Source organism: Piliocolobus tephrosceles, chromosome 1 (assembly GCF_002776525.5).
Source record: "Piliocolobus tephrosceles isolate RC106 chromosome 1, ASM277652v3, whole genome shotgun sequence".
NCBI classification, from domain to species: Eukaryota; Metazoa; Chordata; class Mammalia; order Primates; family Cercopithecidae; genus Piliocolobus; species Piliocolobus tephrosceles.
The window spans coordinates 150,217,398-150,239,232 of record NC_045434.1 but is presented as its reverse complement, the minus strand read 5'-3'; the positions used below and the strand labels follow the sequence as shown (position 1 = coordinate 150,239,232).

Here is a 21,835-nt window from a genome sequence, read left to right as displayed (position 1 = left end):
CTGTGAAGAGCTGATCACAGTACCAACATTCTCTCCATTAACATAACAATTACTAAATTTAAAACAAAGACATTCTAATTTGAACAATATAAGAAGATTGTGAGATATTTCTGGTCCTTGAGATCAGAGCTTACGGTCAATTTAGGATATGATTTTGAGATGCCAAACCTGAACAGGAATTAACTCTTTCTTAGCCAATACATACCACTATCTATATTCTAAGAAGACACTGGCAGTGCACCCATGAGGACAGGAATAAATTATTTTCCTTACTTCAGTGTCTGTTTCATCTTGGGGCCAGCTTCACTATAGACAGAATTTGTCCATCCTTTACTTCAACAATCAAAACGTAGGTGATTGTTACATTAATGCCAGATCAAACTTATCCTTTGTGGATTTTTTTCCCCACATTTCCCAGAAGAAGTAAATGAGGTACAAAGCTGTGCTCTGAATGGATAAGTTAACTGGAAATAAGTCTGAGTCCAGGTAATGAAAACCAGATACTCTAAATTCTTTCCATTCATTTGATCATCCCACTTTTCATATGATTTCGAGTTTGGTGCTATCATTTGCTGTTGTCATTCCCATTTACCAGAAAGTGGTGTAAGCCCCTTCTCTCTTTCCTAGAGAAATGTAGGGGTGTTGGTTTTGTCTTCTCATAGTTTACACAAAGTATCCATGTACTACAGTATTCAGTCCTATGGAAAGATACGGTTTTTTTCTTGAGAATAATTTTTGCATAGCCTCCTGATGGGAGGCTTGAGAGTTACCACAGTTCACGCAGTCAGTCTCTCTCAATGTCTCTGTCTCTGTGTTTCTTGATTGTGTCATAATATCAAAGAAGTTAGGAAACAATGTTGTTTCCCTTTTCAGTGTTTCCATATAGATACTCATGATGCCATCATTTTTCCATTATCACTGCCTACTATTACCTATTTTAACTAGGTGGATTTCTTTGCTCTTGTGCCCTCATTTTTGCTATTGCTAATGACCATCATTTTGTTTATAAAGTGTTCTGGGATGCTATTAAGTCTTTCCTCTTCCTTTAGTTAAAACCAAAAGTTTTTCCAATTTGGGCTACAATTACTCTGTCATTACTACTCTTAGAAGTTATATAATGAAGTCTTCTTTTTTTTATGCTTTGTCAGGCTAGGAGATGATTGGACTAAAAAATAAAAAAGGTTAGCGAGAATCTCATTAATTCTGATTTTAAAAAGTGACTAAGTGTCATTTGAACATATTTAGATATGATAAGAAGCCTTTTTGTCATTATAAAGTTGAAAAATGGCTTGACATATGCATTTATCTATGTTGTGCTGTCATCACTAACAATAGAAAAAACATAAAGTTGGAGAAATAGGCAGCTAATATTTATAACAATGCTGTTTGACACGTCTATTAAATAAGAAGTTAGAGTAATAAAGGAGAAATTCAGGAGCAAAAACAAATAACTGACCTTTTCATCGGGTTATGAACACACATACAAACCTCTTGAAAGGTATTACATATAATAATAATAATAGTGTCATTTATTGAGTGCTGACTTTGTGTCCAGATGTTATCACATTTCATTTCTTAATTTTGAAGGTAATTCTATAATGTGGGTTTCATTCTCCACAAAGCTACCCATAGACTGAGGGTCTCAGTCATGAGTTAAGTGGCAGAGCCAAGGTCCACGTTCAGATGAGTCTTACTCTAGCACTTTCATCCTTTCCAATGTGTATGACTGTGTAATATCGGAATTTAGGAGAAGCCATTTTCTCTACAGAACATGGTTCCATTAGTTGATTCGTATTGGCTATAATAATACAAATTAATTCATTAAGATATCATATGTTGAGAAGTATAAATAAGCATATTACTTGCCCTCATGTGGTTTACCTTTAGTAACAGACTATGATAGGAGAGCCAAAAGGATGCTTAGAGATATTCAGAGAAGAAATGATTAATCCTACTTAGAGGGAAGGAAGAGTGTTTAGGAAAGAACAGAAACACAGAGGTGTGACACATCAGGTTCTCTAAGGGAAGAGCAACATGTTCAGTATTCCCAGAGGGCAAGGGTGTGCAAAAGAGAGAAGAGAGCGGCAGAAGGACTGTTCCCCAGGGGGAAGCGGGGAGTGGGGGTTTCCCTGCCATTCTGGCTACACTTTTTCCTACAGAGATATTGTTAAACTCATATCATTTATTTAAATGTTTATTTTATAGTATCTGATGCTGCAATATCTATTAATATTGTAATTTTAGAAGTTAAATAAAGTATTAAGCATAAAGTGAAAAGTATGATGAGTCTTATCGGAAACAAAATGTCTTATGTTCTTCCTTACTAATCATCAGGATAGTAAGCAATAGACAGCAAAGTTTAAGCAAAGTTCTGCATAATATAAAGACCCTTAAAAAATACTCATTCATCATGAAACACTGAAAATGTAAAGAATATATTTAGAATTATTAGATCAAAATACCAGGCCGGGTGCCGTGGCTCAACGCCTGTAATCCCAACACTTTTGGAAGACAGAGCGGGTGGATCACCTGAGGTCAGAAGTATGAGACCAGCCTGGCCAACATGGTGAAACCCCAACTCTACTAAAAAAAAATACAAAAATTAGCCAGGCATAGGGGTGTACACCTGTAATCCCAGCTACTCAGGAGGCTGAGGCAGGAGAATTGCTTGAACCTGGGAGGTGGAGGTTGCAGTGAGCTGAGATTGCATAATTGCACTCCAGCCTGGACAGCAAGAGTGAAACTCTGTAAAAAAGACAAAACTAAAACAAAAACACAGAGATCTTTCAATTCCAAGTGTACAGTACTCTAACTTATCATTAGACTATTCCCAATGAAAGTCCTCATTTTTTAGTCAACCATACATAGTGTTTTTATTCTGAGCTCAGCAAAAGAGGTCCACGGGGCTATGTGTAATGGGCAATTTCTGATTATTTGATTGACAACGGAAGTCTGGGAAAAAGAGAAAGGCAGAGGTCAGTGTCACATTTTCTTCTCAATGTTTCCTGTGTGTGTATATGCCTTCTATAGCTCCATATGTGTCAATGCTCATTGTTTTATGTAATAGAGAGGGCTGAGGCCATGCTCAGCACAGCAGCCTGTGCACTCGGCGCCAATGGCTACTCATAAATGTCATGTTACAGTGATGCTATGAAATGTTAAATACTGCACTGGGACAAGGAGAGAGCTGGAAAACTATGAAACATTCCAAATTAAACTGTTTTATTTACTTATCTTTGAATAGTAATATAAAATTTTAATAATATGTATAACAACCCCTATTCTTTCAGAAGGTGATGTACTAGAAGTCTGACCTCTTTACTTATCTTGAAGAAACAAACCAGAAGATAAATTTGTGTCTGAAATATATAGCTTTCTATTTGATTAACTCTGTATTTTAAGGCTTTAGTATGTTCCATGAAGTCCCTGTGAATTTGAAGAGTCCAGAGATTAAAACATTCTTTCTGTTTGATCTTGATAAGGCCATACCAATTTTTTTAACTACATGCAAATGTAAAAAGTAAGTTATACATATTCTGGAAGCAGCCAAATTGAACAGCAAACCACTGTTCAGAAAGCAAAAATTGAGTTAGGTTGCCTTTAAGAATAACCTCACTGCTGTGTGCTCTACTGCAAAGTTAAAAGAGGAACACATCATACTGTCAAAAACAAGTGTATGAACTGCGAGCTCAAAAGCCCTGCAGTAATCCCAACCACATGTTAAGTCTCAGAAAGTGGGACAGTTTCTCCTTTGGAGTTGGGAAACAAAAAAACACTCCAAGGTGTGCAAAGCCAGCAGCTCTCCATGAGAGATGGATGAGCCGTGCAATGGTTTCTGCTTTCAAATAATTGTTCAAATGGTCTGCAAGGCATCTTCATTAGCTAAATAAATACCTTTGAGAGCAATTTTTTATTTGTTCAGAGCAGACTTAAAGTAACTATTCCATGAGTCTTTACTAGGTCAGAGGCTTCAAGGGTAAATTTATGTTACCTTGAAAACACACATAGCTTTTTGGGTAAAATGCTCTTTTTAAATGAGAGTATGGTATGCTCTGTCAAAAAAAAAAAAAAAAAAAAAAGTAAGTTGAACCTAAAAAAAATGAGTTTTCTTCTTTGTGTTGTTATCCTGACATTTCATTCTTGGTCACTCTGGCCCCAATTCACTAATATACTCAAAGTCTGACTCACTTCATATCATTTCATTGTTTGCTCAGAACAGATTGTATAACCGGCCAAGTTAGAAGGTCAAGTTTATCGATTAAAACCCACGGCAATGAAATATCTGTTAAGCCAGGGTAACTGATTCCCATGTGGCTTAATCCATATAGAATTTTTCCAGATGGAGTGATTTTGATAAAAATTTGCAGTACTATGAGATTCTAATGAAACAAAAATATAACCAGATGCATTATTATTTTAAAATTACAGTGTTCACATTCACAAGTTGAATGAATACCTCCACCTCCACATTCTTCCTTCCATTTCTACAGGATCCACACTAGTTTTCAGCTCTCACTCAAAGGTGGACTAACACAATAGTTTCCAGCTGGATTATCTTTCTCAAGTTTTTACATCACAATTGTGTTTTACTCAAATAAAGTATCTACTATGCTGCTTCCATCTCCCTCCATAATTAAACCCAAGCTGATCCAAAAAGATGCAGAAGGGATCACTAATATACCAAGGTTTGTTATCCTGAACAATATCTGCAGAGGACAGCCTCATAGTAATGCCAGACAGTGTTCAATGTGATGATTACCTGAATTCATTGCACTGTTATACAACAGCATCTTTTGTGGATAAGTTGATAATAGACGTTACCAAATTTTCTATTAGCTAACTTTTTCTGTCTTCCTAATACAAACAGTCTTAACCTTTTTTTTATTAGCATCAGGAACTCTGAGAACAGGATAAAAACTCTTTCCAGGGGAGAAATATCAAAAAATACCAAATTTTGCATATACTCTCGTTGATTTTTTGGTTAGTGAACCCTTCACTTTAAAATCAAGTCTCCTTGTTTTGGCCAATGTAACAGCTATTTTTGGGGTAAAATTTTTCTCAATAAACAAACAACAACCAAAAGTAATATCACATTACCCAAGGAACCCTACGTCTGAGTTTGAGGGAAGTTGTATTTAAAAATCTCAAACATATTTTGTCAATCTTATCAATATTTCACCATTTCTTCATAAATATAAGACACTGTGTTTCAACCATTTCCAGCTGCAGAGATGGTGGAATTGGATGGATAACTTCGAACTTTCCATACAATGACACTCATAACTGCTTCTTCCCCTGGCATCTTCTTAATCTGGGGACGCTCCAACTGTGGCTCTCCAGGGTTCCCTGCTTAAGCTCTCTGCAGTTGCTCCTCTCAGTATTGAATGTTTCCAGTCAGCAGTTGAGCTCAGCAATTATAGCCTCCTACAACTGCTCCCCAGAGTCCTCCATTGCTTCCCATCTCTTCTACAAGCTCAAACCACCTCCAAGCCATCCCCAACTCCGAGGAGCTGTATCTTTGAGCATCTCTTTGTCAGTATCACTTTTAAAGGCTATCTTATGACAATGCTCTCTGATTGAGCCATTCCTCTCATCTTGTCCTGTTCCTACTCCTTCTCCACAGTTCTTATTCCATTTTATGAAACAAGACAATGTGAGTTTATACATCTAATTGTTTATTCAGCACTTGGTGAGACTTGAAGTAGCTCCTCATTGAGCTCTGAATGACTTACTATACACTCTAAAAGTAACTTCCAAGCAGTATACAATGGCTATCACTTCATGCCTTGTAATTAAACCTCAAGCCTATCCACTACTTCACCCCAAAAGTTGGGTATGATCCTCCAGAAAAAGAAGACCTTCCTTATGTGCCCTATATATACATCTGTCCTAGCCCCTACCTAACTTTAGCGCACTCGTTTGCCTCCAAGTCGGTAACCCCCAGCTGCTAGGCAATTTCCTTGAAAAAAAAAAAAACAAAAAAAAAAAAACTAATTTTTATTTGCAGTTCTTTCTTTTCCAATACTTACAACAATGCTTAGCACAAAGCAAATGCTCAAAGAATGTGGCTAAGTTGCTTTAGAGTTAGTGTCCAAACTCAGTTAACTGGTTTACTGAAGAGGCCCAAATTGCTCTTCATTAGTTTCTCCACCTGGCACAGGTGCAGCTGTAAAAATCAAAGCTCAGAATACTTCTAGACAGCTCATAGCTCCCAGGGTAAATATACAATCACAGCTCTACAGCCTCTCTGTAAGTTATTTTTCTTAAAGTTTCAGTCTGTGTGGTAATGAAAGACTCCTATTTTCACTCATGCCATTGTGTATTTGTAGCTCTAATATTCATTAAGGATGCAACTGAAATGTTAATGATAATTGCACCCAAAAAGCTAATAAAGAGAAGCCCAAGGCTCACATAAATGCCAGCATTTAATAATTATGCATACTTTTAGCTTTTCCCCAATTTATCTTACTTTCTAATAATTAGTTTAATAAATCTGAGATCCCAATATATGTGTAATTAATTTTAAAATTTGTTTTTAAATTTGCTTTTGATATTCAGGAATGAGACATATTTTTCCTGGAATGTAAGGCAGTAATTATCATTACATAAAATGGTTAACTATATAAAGGATAGAGCTTAAACACTTGCCTTTTGGGAATATTTACAACTCAAAACCACTTGAAGTTTTAAGAAAAAGCTGTATCAGTCTGGATACAGTCAGGAAAATAGAAACCACTCTAGGTACATTTGACCCTAAACAATGCAGGTTTAAACTTCAAGAGTCCATGTACACTTGGATTTTCCTCCACCTCTGCCACCAGACACAGCAGGACCAACCCCTCTTCTTTCTCCTCTGCTTCAGCCTACTCAATGTGAAGATGAGCATAAAGAACTTTATGATGTTCCACTTTTATTTAATGAATACTAAATACATTTTCTCTTCTCTATGATTTTCTTAATAACATTTTCTTCCCTTTAGCTTACTGTATTGTAGGAATACTGTATAGAATACATATATATATATTCTTATACATACAGTATAATAGATATAGAATACCATTGCATGGTTCATACATATACATATTTATATATGTATTAACATAAAATATGTGTTAATTGACTATGTATGATATTGGTAAGGCTTCCAGTCAATAGTAGGCTATTAATAAAGTTTTGGCGGAGTCAAAGGTTATGTGCAGATTTTTGACTCCGTAGGAGGTCAGTGCCCCTAACCCTCATGTTGTGCAAGTGTCAACTGTATTTCAGAAAAAGGATGGTCTAATACAGAAAAGTTTTTACATAAGCGATGAAAGTCTAAGAAGCCAGAGCACATGAAGGAGAGGACATCAGAGATTTGTAACAAGAAGAAGTCACTAATACTTTTGTAAACAGGTCTCATTGCCAGAGCCCAAAGGTCAGGACTGTACAATAGCAGCTAGGCCCATGACATGGGGTTTCCCAGTGTGAGCTGTGCCAGTAGGAGGATGGACTGTCCAGCTGAACCTGGAGCCAAGGAAATAAAAAGCTTTGCAGGAGACACCACTGCCTGTGGCAATAAGAGAGAGGAAAATAGCTTGATTTCTCTCTTCCTCCAGTCTACAATCACTCGCTTGCCAGTATCTCCCATTGAGTGAACCCTGCCAGAAACCAAAAAACATAGAGGGATGGGAATGCACCTTCTGGTGTGAGGGTGACATAGAGCATAGCAAGAGAGGTGCAGAGAATAGCTTTGGGATCAAATAGGCAAAAATGAATGCATAATATCTTTCCATTAATTTTAGGTAGAAGTTTTCCAAAAAATGTAAGATTATTTTCAATTATGTTAGTTCAAAACCTTAACTTTGATATAAATTTATTGTATCTTTTTCACATAGAATTTATCCAGGAGAAGAAAGAGTAATCAATTTTCTTAATATTTTACAGTCTAACTTTGTTGTCTAAATTCTTAGTAAAGATCACTTGGAATCAGTGAGAGCAATATCAATTGCGTCCTAATTCAAAGGGAGAAAGAAGAAAGGACCTATATGCACACTATTAGCTCTTTGGAAAAAGAAAGATTATAACTCAGATTGAATACCTACTCTGAGTCAGACACTTCAAGAAATATGTATCTAACTGTTTTTTTAGATTTTTACAGCAAACCAGAGAGCTGGGGATTACTTTTTACTTCTCAGAGGATGGAGGTGAGTATTAAACAGATGAAGACACTTGACCAAGTTCATACACTTTATAAATATTAAAAGTGAATGTGACTTGAGGTCAATCTAATACTTATGCCATGCCAAACTACTTAGGAGAAAGAATACTGATCTTCACTAGTGTCAACAGGGGAAATAGATCAGAGAGAAAAAAATTCAGAAGAATTTTCTATGGTCATTGGCTCTTTATACTCTAAGAGACTTCACTCCTTCATTCTATCATCCGTTAAATATTTATTTCAGCCCCTTTTATATGCCAGTCCCTGTTATACTCACTCAGGTTAGGTCAGTAAGATGGATATGATCTATATTTTCATGGAGCTTGTCACAACCTACCATGCATTTGAAAATTAAAGCATGTGTCTTCCATTCCATCAGTGGTTATCAACCAGGGGTGATTATTGCCCCAGCAGACATTTAAGTGTTACAACCAGAGAATGTTGCTCGTGTCCATATGTTGAGGCCAGGACATCCTACACTTGTACAGCAATACTCTCTCTCTCTCTCTCTCTCTCACACACACACACACACACACACACACACACACACACACACTCATATGGCCCAAAATGTCAGTAGTACTGAGGTTAAGAAACTTATTCTAGATAGATATAAAGGTACCTTTATTTTAAAGTGTGTATATGTGTGAATGTGCATGTGGAGTGTATTAGTTTTCCTATTGGCTGCCATAACAAAGTATCACAAATCTAGTGGTTTAACACAACACAAATGTATCTTACATGTCTGTTAGGCTAGACATGTCTCACTCAGCTATACTCGAGGTGTTGGCAGGGCTGAATTCCCTTCTGAAGTTTCCAAAGGAGAATTCATTTCCTTGACTTGTCTGGCTTCTGAAGTCTATCCATATTGCTTGGCTCAGGGTCCCCTTTGTCTATCATTAAATCCAGCCATTGTAAGTTGAGTCCTTCTTCAGCACATCAATCTGGTCTTCATCAGCAGTCAGCTCCCTCTGACCATTCTTTTGCCTTCCTCTTCCACTTTTAAGGGCCCATGTGATTTCACTGGGCCTGAGTGGATAATCTAAGTTAATAGGCACTTGTTTTTTTGTTTGTTTGTTTGTTGTTGATGTTTTGCTTTGTTTTTTCTGAGGCAAGGTCTCGCTCTGTCACCCAGGCTGGAGTGCAGTGGCATGATCACCACTCACTATAGCCTCCATTTTCTGTGCCCAAGCAATCCTCTCACCTCAGCCTCCAAAGTAGCTAGGACCACAGCAGCCATTTAAATTTTTTTTTTTTTTTTTTTTTTTGTAGAAGGCTCTCCCTCTGTTGTCCAGGATGGTCTCAAGTGATCCTCCTGCTTCGTTCTCCCAAAGTGCTAGGATTATAGGATAGCCCTGTTTTAAGATCGGATTACATTTTTCCTTGCCACTTAACAAATTCATTGGTTCTGGAGATGAAGATGTAGTCATATTTGGAGACTGTATCATTCGGCCTCCCACAAGGGGTAATGAATGAATGCATGTGCAAAGTTATTTGCATACAGTTGGTATTGAATTTAAGTGAGACTTCATAAGTCTTTATTGATTTAAACTGAAGTCATCCTACCTGCTTTTTTAAAATGGGCTCACTTAAAATGAACAAGTCCTAAGCAGAGTGAATGACAACACATCTCACTTTATTCTGCACTAATAAATAGCTGCAAAATCTGTCCCTCCTCAAGTCTTCAATATTTCATTTTAAAAAGTGTCCATCCACCTATAATTGTGTAACTGTTGGCTCTTTTTAAATGTTAAACTCTTGTTTGGATTTGGCATTAGAAACGTTTGGCTACGGTCTTTGTAGCTAACTCTGTCCCATGTAAAGTATATTTTTTCTCAAAATAAAGCCTGTAATCCCAGCACTTTGGGAGGCAAGACGGGCGGATCACGAGGTCAGGAGATAGAGACTATCCTGGCTAACACGGTGACACCCCGTCTCTACTAAAAAATACAAAAGAAAAAAAAAAAAAAAACATTACTAGAGTAGAATATATTTTGCAGAAGAAGGCTGGTGTCTTATTTGTTACTTTTTACCACAACATGCATTCACTATTCTACATTTGTGAAAATATGGCAAATTAGCAGAAGATAAGAAGGTTTTGGCCTCAAATAAAAATAAGCAATCTAAGACATGAATGTTTAACTAATCCTTTTAATTTATTTATGTTTCTTATTATGTCAGCATTCATGGTCTTATGTCCTAAAGATAACATCAACATACTAAGTCACAGTTTAAGAAAAGTGACTGGCATGAAGCTAGGCAGAAAGAAATACATGCATTTATAAAAACAATAAAACTCTACTGAGTTTCTAACATTTGTCAGACACCATCCTGTTGAGAGTCAAAAAAATAAAATAAAATAAAATAAAATAAGACCTAGTCATCATGCTCAAGAAGTTGACTTGAGACCTTACTTGGAGTCCACAGATAGATTTAGGGAGTTCATAAGCCTGTGCTCATGTAAAGAAGTATGCTAAAGGTATGTGTATTTTTTCAGAGAAGGGGTCTACAAGTTTCATCAGATTTTCAAATGGGTTCATGACCACAAACTGTTTAAGGGCCACTTGTCTAAATGCAAACCTACCAATGTGGGTTAGAAAACTGACAACTTGGTGCAGGTGCATAGTCCCTCTTTCCAAAGTCTTTCTATTACTCTTGCTAGATTACTAACCAGAAGATGCTGAAGGGATGGGTGGTGAAGTATGGGGAAGAGAGATATTGGAACACAACCTCCCTCTAATTCTGCAAACTAAGCTTTGCCACCAGTTTTAATTGTGTCCATTTTCCTGTTGGTGCTATATATGATTAATTCTTATTTTTCTACTACAGATAATACAGTAAACAGTATTAGCAGATTCAAATTTTCTCCTCTGAAATTGTATCTTTGCTTTACATAAAGGTTACAAGAAGTATTGTCAGTTGGCATTTAACTAATGAAAACAGTAAATTCCTAATTGTCTTTATAGTAATATCTTAATTATGTACATGATTTGGGAAAAAAAAAAACACAAAAAAACAGAAAAAAATATTTCATATATCAAATCCCATTACAATGACTCCAAGAACATAAGTTACTTCACCAGACATAGGTTTTATTTGCAGTGTTTCTTAAAATAAATAGGCCAGCTAGAGGTTGGTAATCTTTTATTTATAGAGAGATTTTCATAGTGATAGTGTACATTGCACTGGGATTTGACATGTATTACTTACACAGTTATTTTCTTTGTTTTTTTAAAACAAAATGAATATACTCCAAGACAGGCAACAAATATAACCACTCTCCAATACAGATTGCACATGCAAAACTAAGAATTACTACCAAGAATATGAAAATGGGATCAGTCTGCTGAGCTCTGACATACTTTTCAAACTCTGTGCTTCAGGAATTGTAAGAAATATCCATTAATCATTAAAGGAACTTTTAAAGGCAGCAAATCTTGCTTAAAGGGATAATTACTTTAAATTATTTTCAAATGGTATTTTGGACTGTGTGTTATCAAAAACAGAAATACTGCCTTAGTCTCCAAATGAATAATACATAATATTCTTCTTCTTTCTTATATATCCTATGCCCACATACGTTTTTATGGAATACTTGCCACTGTGATTCAAGCTTAAAACTTGAAAAAAAAAAAAAAAAAAAAAAGGATAAAGTAGGGCAACAATTCTCCTCATCAACACTGACCACAAGCTGTATAATTATCTGATTTTTGCCCCTCTTCTACCACCCTCTCAACGTATTACTCATCTCATGAGTAGATTCAAGGCAGTGAAGTAGAATCTTCCTTGCTGGTATAATTTCCTAGTTAGCAAAGATGCTTATTTAAATCCCAATAGTGCTCCTTCCTTCCTTCTGCTATGAACTCACAAAGTTTCTTCTATAGAAAAGAAAAAGAGATGACTCAGATGGAAGCCGACAATGTGCAGTGGCTATCAATATGATTTTTTTTTTTTCTTTTCTCTACCTGTCTTTCCTTGGCAAATAACAACAAATTGAAAATGTATAAGAAAATATTATTAACTTAGTAATTCCTCTTGTGTAGAGTAAGAAGTGCATTATCAATTTTGACTCCGTTTTGATCTACAGTATTGTTCCAATATCAGACCTTACATTAGGCAATATATAAAACTTCATGTGATCATTTTGCTTAGGAAAATATGATCCATATATTTACATAGAAAATCTTTTGGAAGCAAAATACTATTTACTGAAATGTACTTTCTGTTTCTGCTACATCTTTATTCCCAACTGTAGAAAAATAATGTTTGATAATTCTGAATATTAGAATATTTAGAAGAAAAAATGTGTATTCTGGAAGACAAGCTCGTATTAAAACAAGAATTTTTTAGGCTGGGCGTGGTGGCTCACGCCTGTAATCCCAGCACTTTGGGAGGCTGAGGCGAGTGGATCACGAGGTCAGGAGATCGAGACTATCCTGGCTAACACGGTGAAACCCCGTCTCTACTGAAAATACAAAAAAATTAGCCGGGCGTGGTGGCGGGCGCCTGTAGTCCCAGCTACTCGGGAGGCCGAGGCAGGAGAATCGCTTGAACCCGGGAGGCGGAGCTTGCAGTGAGCCGAGATTGTGCCACTGCACCCCAGCCTGGGCGACAGAGCGAGACTGTTTCAAAAAAAAAAAAAAAAAAAAAAAAAAGAATTTTACTAAAAGTAGCTCAATTCACCTTATATCTTATAAATCATAGTAGCTAAACCCATAACCTAATGAATGTCAGTATATTCACAGAAAAGTGAGGTAATAAATTCCTAGAATCTGGTCTGATATATCCTGCCATGTAACCATAGCAATTCTAGCCAGAAGGGATTGTGTGAAAAGAAAGCTGAAAATGTCCACCTGCAAAATGCATTAATTTTTTTAATTGTTATGCAATATTTCCTTGCCTAAAAAAGCTTACCCCACATAAGCACAGATGGTGAACCTGAGTTTTTCTGTGAAGGTATATTTGGGGAAATAATCTTAGATCTGAATTTGTCTGTGAAGGTACATTTGGGAAAATAACCTTCATTCTGAATTTGTCTGTGAAGGTATATTTGTGGAAATAATCTTGCTGAAGTCTAAGATCACGAATGACACCTGAAAAACTTATTTTTTCCAAGTTTCTCAAATTAGGCATAACTATTCTAAATTGTTTAGATATCAGACCATTGTCTCTCTAGACCTCAATAATACTGCTTCATATATTTCAACAGATTAAATATTTCCCACTGGATAAAGTACTCAGGGAATATAATGATAGTCCTGGCCAGGCGTAGGGGCTCAATGAGAATGAGTTGGTAATCCCAGCACTTTGGGAGGTTGGCCAAGGTGGGTAGATTACCTGAGCCCAGGCGTTTGAGATCCGCATGGGCAACATGGCAAGACCCAATCTCTACAAAAAAAAAAAAAAAAAAGAAAAGAAAAAAATTCCAGGCAGAGTGGTGTGCACCTATAGTCCCAGCTACATGAGAGGCTGAGGTGGGAGGATCACCTGAGGCCAGGGAGGTTGAGGCTGCAGTAGGCCAAGACTGAGCCACTATGCTCCAGCCTGGACACAGAGTGAGATACTGTCTCAGAAAAAACAAAACAGAACATTATCTATCTATCTATCTATCTATCTATCTATCTATCTATCTATCTATCTAATCATCATCCTATTAACTAATGAGGCATATCTTCCAAAATGCTAATAAGATCCTGTCTTCATAAGTTGCAAAACTGGCCGTTTCAGATAAATAGAAATAGAAAAAACAATAGAATGTTCTTAGGCCTGGTTCCATCATTACTATTTCATTGTGGGGAAAATCTGTAGGAACTAATATAATCTTATTTTCATCAGTAACTGAACTTATTTGATCTTTCACCCTGTGATCAGTAGTCAGGTATTGATTAGTCCGCCTGAGCTCAGTATAATTTGACTTCCATTGGACCTGCACTATAATGTAAATTGGGTAAGTAAAGAATGATTTATGGTAGAACAGGTCGGAATCCCCTGCAAAGGGAATGAGAATGAGTATGTACACCCTTATACATGTAACTTTTATCTTAAATATTTGAGATAACTTTTAGCCAAATTTTAGAGAGCAAATAATAAGCATTTTCTTACAAGCAGATAAATAACATGTATTTATCATATATGTTCTTAGAAATGTAGCTCTGTTATGTAGTTAATGATATAAAGAAGTTATAGATCATGTACAAAAAACATGGACAATTTTGGGAGACCTACTCCTAGTTTTAACTGGTAGTAGCTCCACTAACAAGTTATCTTTTTTCATTTACCTAAGATTATGTTTTGTAAGTATGAAGGTGCATTCCTTAAAGATAAAGATATTTTGGGTAGGTTAACATTATGTAACAGGTAATTAAGCCATTTTTATTTCAATGGGTTATTATTTGTTTCCATGCTAAAAATATTAACAGCATGTGGTTTGACTCTTTGTCCATTTGTTTGTGTTTTAGAGCATGTCCAAGATTGGGTTCCCATGTATAATTTTGATCTCCTCCACAGGTAAAAATAGATCCTGAATAAAACAGACTAGGATCCAATGCAAGAGTCTTGTTGTGAGCCATTATTGCATCCAGACAATGACTGTTTCAACATCTGTAGCTCTGTAATATTTTTGTTAGTGGAGATAATTTTTCTTTGGTTTCATTTTTTGACTTGTTGAAAATTTTGAAATTTTCACTGTTGCAGGACAATGGCTTGAATTGTCTAATGTACGTATTCTTTCATGCTTTTCTCACCATTACTGTTTTTTTTTTTTTTTCCTCCTTTTGGCTTTTAGTAAAAAGCAGGCCCATGTTCTGTGATGCTGTTTATTCCCATCAGCTCCAACTGGAACAGAGTGTGATGTTCTTTTCTTTCAGTGTGTATCTTGTCAAGGCCTTACTATTCATCAAAAGGATTTTTTAGCTCTGTCGCCCAGGCTGGAGTGCAGTGGCCGGATCTCAGCTCACTGCAAGCCCCGCCTCCCGGGTTCACGCCATTCTCCTGCCTCAGCCTCCCAAGTAGCTGGGACTACAGGTGCCCGCCACCTTGCCCGGCTAGTTTTTTGTATTTTTTTAGTAGAGACGGGGTTTCACCATGTTAGCCAGGATGGTCTCGATCTCCTGACCTCGTGATCCACCCGTCTTGGCCTCCCAGAATGCTGGAATTACAGGCTTGAGCCACCGCACCAGGCCAAGGATGTTAACATTAGACAAAGATGTACTAATCTTTGGAGACTATGGCTTTATACTTGTGGCCACATAGAGTAGTTGCTCTCCAGATAATCATTGGTAAGTATAACTCTGAAGTATCTGCACTTGAATTACTATTCAACGACTAATTGGGAAAAATAATATCTGTGGAGTTTTGCCTAAGAAGGATAGGTTCTAAAATTTATTTGTAGATGAAGGTGGTAATCAAAAAGCTATCTCCCTGTTATTGGAATGGCATTTTATTGAATTTATTTTTAAATTTATTTTTTTACTTCCCTGCACTTCAGGTTATAAGTAAACTTATATAAATAAGTTTATAAACTTATATAATGAAAGCTGTTATAAGTAAAAGCCTTATGAATGAATGCTACGGGTACCAAAGAGATGTTCCTTATACCTCACTGTATTGCTCTGAGATGGTTCACAGCAGAAATGCCACTTTATTCTGAAAAACAGAATCAGAGTACTGAGAAAAATAACTTTTAACCTATGAACTATGAAATGAATAACTGATTCTGTTTCTCTGTGTATACTGGCTTTCAGAAATCTTAGAACTAAATTTTTGCCATGCTCTGAAAGTATATGGAAATCATATTACAAATTTTGTGATCTAACCTCACCTCTGACTGCATCCTACTCTTCTCTTATTTGTTTTGTTCCTCCTATCTATCTTGGTGCTCTGAATACTTCTCCATAAGCCACTTCAAATCTCTTTTAACATAAAATAGAATATTAATAATAAATGATGTTTGAATGTCTTTTCACTTTATAAAGGCTTTCTCAAAATAATGACTAAGCAAGAGATAAGGATCTGATATTGTCATAGTTTAGGATCTTTGTGAAATGAATTCAAACAAGATAGAGTTTAGAGTGCAGGATGTTTATTAGGCAATATCCTTGTGATCAGCCCCTAGGGATGGAAGAAGAAGGAAATGGGTTTGAATATAGTAAGAAGTAGAGCTGCCATGGAGTCTGGACAATAGCCTCAGCTGCCCATGTGGAGCTCTGAACCTAAAATGGCTCATCGAAGCTCTCCTACATTGGGCTAAAAGGAAAAGGTCTTTATACTCCTTGCCTCAAGCAGTCATTGGATGTTAGCTACTCTAGGCAGGCCTTGACTTTGGCAAGGAGGCTTTCTGAAGCTGAGACTATCCTCAAAAGGGCCCTGAATATTGTCTTCTAATTACATTCCCAGTATCTAGAGAAAGAAGCCCACCCTTGATAAGGGAAGTGTAGTACCCCACCTATTACAAATACTGTAGGTGAGTTATGTACCCTAAGGAAATTACAATACCCTGGAGAAGTTAAATATCTTTGAGAAGTTATTTTGATTACAGAGTTATGTGCTAGTCAAATCTCCTTCTACTCTGACCAGAGAAAAGAGTATATTTCCTTGAAAGGGAATGAGTTGAGCAATAAATATTTCATATGTGCTTATTTAATACACAATATCTATGAGTGTCTAATTTGCACTCTATACAACCTAGACTTTAAATGTCATGGAGAACTAAAAGTAGGAACCATGTCTTAGTCCATTTTATGCTGTTATACCAGAATATCCCCAATTGGGTAATTTATAATGAACAGAAATTTATTTGGCTCACATTTCTGGGGGCTGAGAAGTCCAAGAGCATAGTGCCAGCGTCTTCCAAGGGTCTTTGTGCTGCATCATCCCATGACAGAAAACAGATGGACAAGAACAAGAAAGCAAGAGGGGGCCTAACTCACTTTTATAAGGAACCCACTCTCACAACAACTAATCCAATCCCATGACAGCAATATTAACCCATTAATGAGAGCTCTCATGAATGAATAATCAGCTTTTATTTGACTGCACCTCAGACACTGTTCCTTTCAAGATTAATTTTCCAACACATGAACTTTGGGGGACACATTCTAACCATAGCACAATTCCTGACATATATTTAGGTGGGCAGTGTTTATATTTCATGTTTCTTATCATTACAGTATTGTAATAGGGAGCCCTGGCTTCATAACGAATCCTCCAGCCTCACACACTTTTACACTTATAAACAAAGAAATGAGTTCTTTGTAAATATATCACATAGTTCGAAACAGGGAATAATAGGTCATTTGATTTATCAAAACCATGTTATATATAGGTAATGAAAAATTTTATTTTATTACTAAGTCTATTAGCCAGTTTCCACCCTTTTAAAGCCAGGCTCCAAATTATCGTATTCTTCAAATTTCATAAATACATAGATTACTCAGCTCCATTGGATAAAGAAAAAATGTAAAGAAAAATGAAATGTACTTGTGGAGTAAGCAGTAACAGGGGCTACAGGTAAACATTAGTTTGCATGGTGTTCGATAAAAGTTATAAAATATTTTTCTTTTTTGACTTAAATACATTTTTCCCTATTAAATCAAAGCAAATAATTGAAGTGGGATTTTTATTACTTTTTTTTTAATTTGTTTTGTTTTTGTATGTTTTTATCATTTGTCTTTTTTTGACTAGTATGGACCTTAAAGATCTTCTTGTCTTATGTCCCTTTTGAAATGAGAAAGCCAGAGTTCAGAAACTTAATAATTGCCTATTTCCAGATTAGAATCCAGGTTTTCTTATTCCTACTTTAGTGTTTTTCCTCTTCCATTGCTCCATTTATTTATATTAATAGCTCTGAGAAGTCAAGCACTAATAAATTTCTCAAACATAGTGTCTGTGTTGACAATATATCTACTTTTTATCCCTTTTCAAAATGATTAGAAAAAAATAGTTCCCTGGAGTACATGCAACAATTGAAGGTGAGCTTTGTTTTTACCAGCCAATGTATGTTTGACATCAGTGATTAATACAGTTTTCCCTCAGTTGCTAAGCTTCTTTATCTTGGTGCATAAAGGACTGACAGATTGTTAGGCAAAGAGCATAAGCTTCAACACTATGCTGATACCCCTGGGCATCAGACAATCTAACAAATTTAGGGACTGAAGAGGTGTACACATCAGTTTATTTTTGTTCATTGAGAAGAAATGTAGTGGGGTTGACTTTTTATGACATTTATGTAGTACTTGAATTGACTGACAAGCCTATTAATGTATTCCCTGAACTTTATTAATGTAATATGAAAAACGCCTACATGTCAATCAACTTCTAATAAGTAATTACGTTCATAAATACTGTAAAATTATTAGCTTTTAATTTTATCCAATCTTATACTTTCAAAACAGTAACATGGATTTTTCTTTTTCTGGAGGAATAAAATATTATACTGAAGGAACATTCAATAAGTACATTCCTAACTGCTCAAAAGTTCACCATCATCTAATGACCAGCAAAAAAGAGTATATAGTAAGACGTGTAGCAATTTTAAAAATGTGAACAATATCAAACAACATAAGTAATATAAAGTTAGTTTAAAAATCCTATGAGAATTAAACATGTACCTAGGCTGGTCTTAAATACTGATAGTCTGATTATTTAAAATATAGGCCTAATATGGAATAAGAGAGAATGGAAAAAGGAAAATGGGATATATTTATTCTTCAGAAATGTATGATTTAAATCTACAAGTTTAAAATGTACAAGCAAAATGTCTGTGTCTTAACTAACTTGAACATATTGTTCAAGTGTACTTTCTTTTTTCACATAATGAAATCTTTTATAGTCTTTGAGCTAGAAACTCAAGTCAAAGGGCAGAGAATTGAACAAGAGAACAGGATTAGGCTTGAATAACATAAGAAATGTGTTTTGTCTTACAATCTCATGTCAGTTTCTGAAGCTGGATTAACTCCCACCCTCTGGAGTCCCTGAATAATCTCTGATTAAAGATGGACTTTTGTGAAAATGTTATTATATTGGGATATACCACTTTTAAATAATGAACATCATCACAGTCTGCAATAATCTGCAAAAAAAAGAAAAATCATTGAGGAAATTCATTGACTTATTTTTCAATTTTTACTTTCCTCCTTAAAGTTAATTGTTTAAGAAGTTTAACCTTATTACAAAGTTAAAATATTTATTGTACTAACAATTGAAGCTGTGTTTGAATTCAAGTTTACCTGTACGTAAGGAAATAAAGCTCAGTTAATAAGGCTATAGATTAGTAATCTTTTTCAGACTTAAGCTATGCACCTAAATTAATTTTCAGCTTTGACTTATTGAAAGGTAAACTCAAAGAGAATACAACTGACTTGCTCACTCAACTTTCCTACTAGGAATAAAACATGCATGCTCTGGTACCACATTATCACATAATTTGTTATTAATTTTACTTAGAAATACGGCAACATCAGTTTCAGTTCCACAGAGCATAATATTTCTAAACAATGAACACGTGATTAATTTATAAAGCGGAAGGAAATAATGTAAAAGGGCAAAAAATAAACGTTTTCCATTCTCCTAGCATAATAATTGCATTTTTCTTGAAAACCATTTGTATTTTAGGGTACATATGCTCTTACAGTTTAGTATGCAAGAGAAATAATTTGATGCTTCTGTTTGTATCTGGAGATTGAAAGTTAGCTAGCATGCTTTATGATCTACTGAAAGTAAATAAAATATAAACCATTGTGTACATGTTTTCTCAATTACTTCATATTTAAATAAAGAAATCCTAGAAGGCTACTACTTTTCATTGTGATTTGAATCAAAGTAAACAGAGGTTGGATTGAGACAGAGTATTTGAATGGTTGGTGGACTGCATTTAAAGAGTTATTATGCATATTTCAAAAAGTTCTAACATTTCCATATATCTATTGTAGGTTTCAAATATTTAATGTATCAATCATGGGCTCTCAAAGATATATTGAAGGGATGAATCAAAGGAATATATGAGGTGAATCATTTACAAATGTCATAATGTGGTGTTAATGGATATTTCTTTATCTTTGTAAGTAGGGATTTGTATGCCCGTAATGGTCATTACACTTCTTAATGACTACAATGCTTGCATACATTTTTTAAAGTGTGTGTTTGTGTGTGTGTGTGTGTATGTGTCTTTCAATTCAAAGTCAGTCAGAAGACTTTTTCATTTTGTCTGTATATCTAGGAATGTAAATTCTGATACCTAGAAATGTAAATTCCTAAAAGCAATGACAATATACTTCAACAAATATTTCAATGACAACGAATATTTCAGCTGAATATTTCAGCATTGTTAATTGTTTCCTAGTCATTTTGATACCTAAATATTAAGCATTTCTAAGCATAGTCTTTCACAATATAGCAGTTCTGAAAATACATACCTTGCACAGTTAGATGCACCTGCATTGTTCTGGGTGTATGTTGAGTCTGAACAGAACACGTGTATGGGCCATCATCTGTCACATCTACATTCTGTATCTGGAGGCTGTAGTCCCTTTTATTCAATGTTGAAATTGAAACTCGAGGATCCACTGACCACTTATCACCTCCCGCAAAAATAATACTTGACCGGTTCAGCCAGGCACCCTTTGAAGCTCCATCTTCCAAAAAGCACCTAAAAATTATAAGAGATAGAACACTATTAATCAAAATAAAAATGAGAGACAACATTATTTTGTTCTGAGTGTTATTTTCTTTTGCTGAATAATAGCACAGCATCAATTGCAACTATCAGACATTAACTCAGGAAACACGAACATACTGATGCATCTTCCATTCCCAATGCAAATGTAAAACAATACTTGGATACAATTTTTTAAGTGTGTAGTGTGTGTGTGTGTGTGTGTGTGTGTGTGTGTGTGTGTTTCAACTGAAAGTTAGTCAAAAGTCTTTTTCATTCTGTCTAGATGACAAATTTAAATAAAGTTAAATTAGTTTAAACAATTTTCTATGTTAAAGCCTATTTCTTCGTTTAAAATTATGAGAAGCAGTCAAGGTCTATGATTTAGACTGACTTGACCCAATCTGACGCTGAATATAATGTACCAGATGCAGAAATCATGGAACCATATAAGGGTGGGTTTATTTAATTATTTATTTATTTGTTTATTTCTTTATTTGAGGCAGGGTCTTACTCTCTCGCCCAGGGTGGAGTGGCACAATCTTGGCTCACTGCAACTTCCATCTGCTGAGTTCAAGCAATTCTCCTGCCTCAGCCTCCCTAGTAGCTGGGATTACAAGCTCCTGCCACCGGGACCAGCTAATTTTTGTATTTATAGTGGAGACAGGGTTTCACTATGTTGGCCAGACGGGTCTTGATCTCCTGACTTCAGGCGATCCGCCTGCCTCAGCCTCCCAAAGTGCTGGTTTTACAGGCTTGAGCCACCATGCCCGGCCTATAAGGATTTACTTTTAAAATAGCTTGGATTTGCACAGTGGGAAGCTTGTACAGTGAAACTATAAACTATGTTTCACTGATAAAACTATAAACTGTGTTTACTGAATGCTGTAGTTATTAGATATAACAAAGCTAGTATAACACTTTTATTAATAATGTTGATTGTTTTTGCAATTTATTGATCAAAGCCTTTTTTTTTTTTTTTTTTTTTT

At 35.6% G+C, this 21,835-nt stretch overlaps 1 protein-coding gene across 2 annotated transcripts in view; it reads right to left on the bottom strand.

Moving 5' to 3' along the window:
• NEGR1 (neuronal growth regulator 1) overlaps positions 1-21,835 on the bottom strand; it is an 896,443-nt gene that overhangs the window by 513,357 nt on the left and 361,251 nt on the right. For both annotated transcript variants that reach the window (XM_023209450.3, XM_023209457.2), the window contains exon 2: positions 20,608-20,840. In XM_023209450.3, coding sequence (XP_023065218.1) covers positions 20,608-20,840 — 233 coding nt within the window. The remainder of the gene's footprint in view (positions 1-20,607; positions 20,841-21,835) is intronic.